General features: G+C 35.1%; 1 protein-coding gene across 1 annotated transcript in view; it reads right to left on the reverse strand.

The window, feature by feature from the left end:
* LOC137623207 (HMG box-containing protein 4) overlaps positions 1 to 2719 on the reverse strand; it is a 96842-nt gene extending 94123 nt beyond the window's left edge. The window contains exon 1 of the mRNA XM_068353924.1: positions 2607 to 2719. Coding sequence (XP_068210025.1) covers positions 2607 to 2643 — 37 coding nt within the window. The 5' untranslated portion in view covers positions 2644 to 2719. The remainder of the gene's footprint in view (positions 1 to 2606) is intronic.
* Between the last annotated feature and the right edge of the window lie 3281 nt (positions 2720 to 6000).

Here is a 6000-nt window from a genome sequence, read left to right on the forward strand (position 1 = left end):
AAAATTTAGTGTAAATTTATCTAAGTCAATAAATGTTTATATTGAAAACTGTCTCCATTCAGTATACAGCATAGCTATTGTTGTTCATCTTAAAGTAAAAAATATCTTCAAAATAATGACCCACATGACTGGTGTGCACAACTCATCTAGGCTATGTACCATTAGCCTGAACAAAGGAATAGTGAGATTAAGTTCATTTGCAAGCAATGCAAGCCACACCGGGGCTAAAGCCATCCGAAGGACGTGATATGAATTACAGGTAATCATGATACTTTAATTTCCCACCACTTACATGAACCACATAATTTTCAAACTGGTTATCTTCTATTTATTATGTATTTCTGATCATTACTATTGCTGCAAATCACCAATTATTTGTTTTGCCATCCAAAACATTGGTTTCCCTCTGGGATCCCTCATAATTGTTTGTATAAGGGGAGGGGGGGAGGCAAACTCATGAATGGGTGGTTTTCCCCAGTATCCATAGTCAGAAATGGATACAAGATAACAGGTAGGAAAAATATATGCTTCATCTATTTGGCTACAAATTAAAGAATCATATATTTACCATAACCTAAAAGCTTCCAAAAGCGTATGCAAACAACGCATGCGCACTAATCAATATTAACCCTCCAAAAGTGAACAATAGACTTAGAAAAAGGAAAACGTGTTCACATTTTAGTTGATCTATACATTAATTATTATGGCTCAGCTCCATTAGCCATACAGAGAAATACGCCAAAATAGTCAGCATTCGTCCATTTCTTATGGTGAATTTCAGTTTCTCTAGAAATTAAAGTATATAACCTTAAGTTCATCTGTTACTCACAATTTGAAACTGCCAAATTTTGATAAATTTACACAATTGAAAACTTCTCCATTGGCACCGAGTTTAAAATGACTCCATAGATCAGGGTAGGGGTTAAGGTTTAAGGTTAACTTAATCTTTGTATATTAGATACCAGTTCCTCCCGCATCTTTGTATATCAGATACCAGTTCCTCCCGCATCTTTGTATATCATCGGCCAGTTCCTCCCTCATCTTTGTATATCAGATACCAGCTCCTCCCGCATCTTTGGATATCAGATACCAGTTCCTCCCGCATCTTTGTATATCAGATACCAGTTCCTCCCGCATCTTTGTATATCATCGGCCAGTTCCTCCCGCATCTTTGTATATCAGATACCAGTTCCTCCCGCATCTTTGGATATCAGATACCAGTTCCTCCCGCATCTTTGTATATCAGATACCAGTTCCTCCCGCATCTTTGTATATCATCGGCCAGTTCCTCCCGCATCTTTGTATAACAGATACCAGTTCCTCCCGCATCTTTGTATATCATTGGCCAGTTCCTCCCGCATCTTTGTATATCAGATACCAGTTCCTCCCGCATCTTTGGATATCAGATACCAGTTCCTCCCGCATCTTTGTATATCAGATACCAGTTCCTCCCGCATCTTTGTATATCAGATACCAGTTCCTCCCGCATCTTTGTATATCATCGGCCAGTTCCTCCCGCATCTTTGTATAACAGATACCAGTTCCTCCCGCATCTTTGTATACCAGATACCAGTTCCTCCCGCATCTTTGTATATCAGATACCAGTTCCTCCAGCATCTTTTTATATCAGCGGCCAGTTCCTCCCGCGTCCATAGAAATTTGACACCAACTAACTTAAACTTTCCCATTAAACCTAACCTACAAGACGTGTCCTTAACTACTTACTTGGGGGGGGGTCATAGAACCCCTGTGATCGCCCTTACACTGCCGTATTCTTAGTCGGCCGTCATCATACATTCACCCTTAACTTGAGCTTTCCCACCAAACCTAACTTACAAGATGTGTCCTTCACTACTTACTTAACGGAGGGGGGGTTAATGGCCCCTGCGATCGCCCTTACACTGCTGTATTCTTAGTCGACCGTCATCATACATTCACCCTTAACTTAAACTTTCCCATTAAACCTAACCTACAAGACGTGTCCTTGACTACTTCCATAACAGGGGGGGGGGTTAATGGCCCCCTGCGATCCCCCTTACACTGCCATATTCTTAGTTGGCCTTCATCATACATTCACCCTCAACTTAAATATTTAAAGGTTGCTCATGAATGGCAGAAGCAAGGGACCATGACATTGCCCTCGCAAGCAGAACAATGCCCTAAAGACTGGCCCTATATACATACGATCAGCGCGCAAGCCCCTTCTCCACCCAAGCTAGGACCAGGAAGGGCAAGGCAAAGGCTGCTGATGACTCAGCAGGTGGACCTATAGGATCCCCGAAAACCCCTAGAATATAAAGTACTCCTCTGATAGCCGTGTCCTTACCTACCCACCTAACGCGGAGGCTGACGCCCCCTGCGACTGCCCTTACACTGCCGTATTCTAAGTTAGATATAATAATACACACAGGTGGCCGCTATCATACATACACCCAAACTAATATTATCAAAGTTTCATAGAAATATACATCCATTAAAAACAGGTAAAATAGACCTGATATAAAGACATAAGAGCAGTAAACGGTTAAAAAATGACTTATAAACAGGAAAATAGTAAATACGTGAAATATTAGTTTAGTGAGAGTCAAACATTTGGATTAACTCACCAGGAGAATCGCCAGGTTTAATCTTAGGAGACTCCATTACAAATACAAGTACTAAACTAGAAAATAAAATTGTAAATGCTTGTTTACGTCAGATTATTTCGACTGGATTATCGTACACGAGCCTTAAAATTGTCGTTTTTCAACCAAAATTATCGTACACAGTTTCAATATATTTATTTAAGAGTTACATGATTGACTTTTCAATATATTTTAGTATAATTATTTAATTAAACACACACATTTGTGTATACCTAAGGTATGTATCGTACATCGTACTGGACGTAAAATAATCGTACATGCAACACTGTCACTATGCATTTTCATTCAGACTTGTTAATGGTTAAGGGAAATATTGTTTGTACAAAGATTACTCATCTTAAAATCGAATCAAAATACTAATAGACCTATCATTGTATCAGTCACAAATGTAGACAAATGAACTGTGGGCTTAAATGACTGCACAGATATTGAAAATAAAATCTCATTCCTAGGTTTGCTCACAATGTGGAATAAAGAAAGAATGAAAGCAAATTAAAAACAATAAGAATGAAATTCCATTTTGCCAGCATGTTGCATCCGGAAGCAGGCCTGGTGGTTGGGCAATAAAATTTGTAAATTTTCAAGTTTTTGCCATTTTTTAAAAATATTATTATTATTATTATTATTATTATTATTATTATTATTATTATTATTATTATTATTATTATTATTATTATTATTATTATTATTATTATTATTATTATTATTATTATTTGCTAAGCTACAGCCCTAGTTAGAAAAGCAGGATATGCTATAAGCCTAGGGGCTCCAACATGGAAAGCAACCCAGTGAGAAAAGGAAACAAGGATAAATAGAATATTTTAAGCACAGTAACAACATTAAAATAAATATTTCCTATATAAACTATAAAAACTTTAACAAAACAAGATGAAGAAAACTCCAACCCAAGACAGTGGAAGACCATGGTACAGAGGCTAAAACACTACACAAGACTAGAGAACAATAGTTTGATTTTCTTGGTCACAGGTGAAATAAAACTTCTAGAACACTGTGTAGTTTTGAGCTTCATAGTGGAAAAGACCTGACAATTAGAATTAACTGTATGCCTAGTAATATAAACAAGATGGAACTGTCCGGGAAGATCTGAATGTAAAGGATGGTCAGAATTATGAAAAATTTTATGCAACATGCATAATGAACTAATTGAACGACGGTGCCAGAGATTAATATCTAGATCAGGAATAAGAAATGTAATAAACCGTAAGTTTTCTGTCCAACAAATTAAGATGAGAATCAGCGGTTGAAGACCAGACAGGAAAACTACTCGAACCAAGGTAGAATGAAAGAATTAAAAGACTTCTTTAGAATAGATTGATCACCATAAATCTTAAAAGACTCAATAAGATCATTTTTTGTGCAATTGAAGAATGCACAGACCTAACATGTTTCTTGAAAGTAAATTTGCAGTCAAGAATCACAATAAAAATGTTAAATGAATCATTCAAAGTTAAAGACATTAGCAATGCTGAGATTGGGATGTTGAGGAGCCACGGTCCTTGACCTACTTACAATCATACTTTGTGTTTTGATAGGATTCATCTTCATGCCTCATAATTTATACCATACACTAATTTTTGCTAGATCTTTATTAATGGATTCATCAACCCCAGATCTACATTCAGGAGATGGAATTGATGCAAAGTGAATAGCATCACCTGCATATGCTACAAGTTTGTTTTCTAGGCCAAACAATATGTCATGTGTATATAGTATGAACAGTAATTGGCCAAGAACATTACCTTAAGGAACACCATATAACACATTCCTATACTCACTATGGAGTCCATCAACAACTCTTTGCAATCTATTACTATATATACATATTAAGTGAGAACTTGCCTTTGATTACATAGGGGAGACAGAGGAGATGATACAGAGTAAATAAATTAAAAAAAAAAAAAAAAAAAAAAAAACAACACACACACTACTACAAAGTTGAGTAAAATAAAAACCATCGACATGAAATTACACATTGGGTAATTACGAATTCGAAAACGATGCTCATTTGGAAGATTTTCATCATTACAAAATGGTCATTTTCAGACCCATTATTACAGGCACGTCATCTCATGAAGCTTTCAAAATGGCAACACTAATAACGGCAACGTTTCATTTGTTGGGCAAACGACCTCGAACTGTTGCAGATTTTCGTAGTCTATTCAAGAGATAACAGACATTTTAATTGTTCATTACTCATGTCGTTTTTTTTTTTCTTTTCATTTCCTTATTTCCCTACTAGGATCCTATCGATAGACTACTGATTTTCTCAATACACTGGGAAAAGTCGTTTTTTATAAGCTTTTTGGTGACGTGAAATGACTTTTAGTTGTGCTTGAATATAAAAAAAAAACAGACACCAAGTTGGAAATATAAATTGTGTATTCTGTGATGCAGAAGAAAATGCTAACCACTTCATGTTATATTGTCCACAGTTTAGTGATATAAGAATAAAATCAATTGACCTTCAGCAACCATACGGAGAAGATAGTGCACAAACAGTTGGAAAATTCCTTTTTTTTGTGAAGAAAATATTGACAATAAGAAAAGTGTACTACAAAAAATGTGGATGAAAAGAGAAAAACTAGTGAAAATAAGGAACACACAAAACTGAAAGACACAATTCTTACATCAGCGTCACCAATTTTTATATTTTGAAATAACTGGTATTTCTTCAAAGCCACCTTTGTGCCAAAAAACATACATTCTGTTTTAACCTCATTTAATTTAAGCTTTTTCCTCTGCATCCATGTTTTTACTTCAGTCATTATCTCATCAATTTTCTTCCCTGTATCTTGTGTTGGTGAAATTGAAAGGTAGAACCACTTTTTGTTTTTTCAAGATATGTGATAGCTCGATAGTATATATATTGACCTACCATTCCTATAGTAATGTATAATTTTATTGCCTAGAATATTCCCTTTTAATATTCAAAGTAAAGTTCATTTCCTGAATTTTTTCCTAGCAAAAACACAATTGTTTCCGAATATTTTCTTCATAGCTAGAGTTCATTTATTATTTATAATTCTATATTTTAGGTCGAGTATATTTAGTCTAGCATAAAAAGTATTTAATTGCAAAGTTATTTATTTTATTTAGTTTCCCCTAAAAGATTGTATTGTACCTGAACTGTTTGACATTCTTCCAAGTTATAAAGTAGATTTCAGACCACTGAATATTTTTCAATATGAAAAATCTTCTCACCGATGAATAATGATTTAATGAAAATTAGATTTATATGTTTTTTTTTTAATAAAGACGGGAGTGTATGATATATTAACATCTAAGATATTCCATTGATTATTGTAATTCGATGTCATTAGTTCCGTGGACATTC

This window comes from Palaemon carinicauda, chromosome 30 (assembly GCF_036898095.1).
Source record: "Palaemon carinicauda isolate YSFRI2023 chromosome 30, ASM3689809v2, whole genome shotgun sequence".
NCBI lineage: Eukaryota > Metazoa > Arthropoda > Malacostraca > Decapoda > Palaemonidae > Palaemon > Palaemon carinicauda.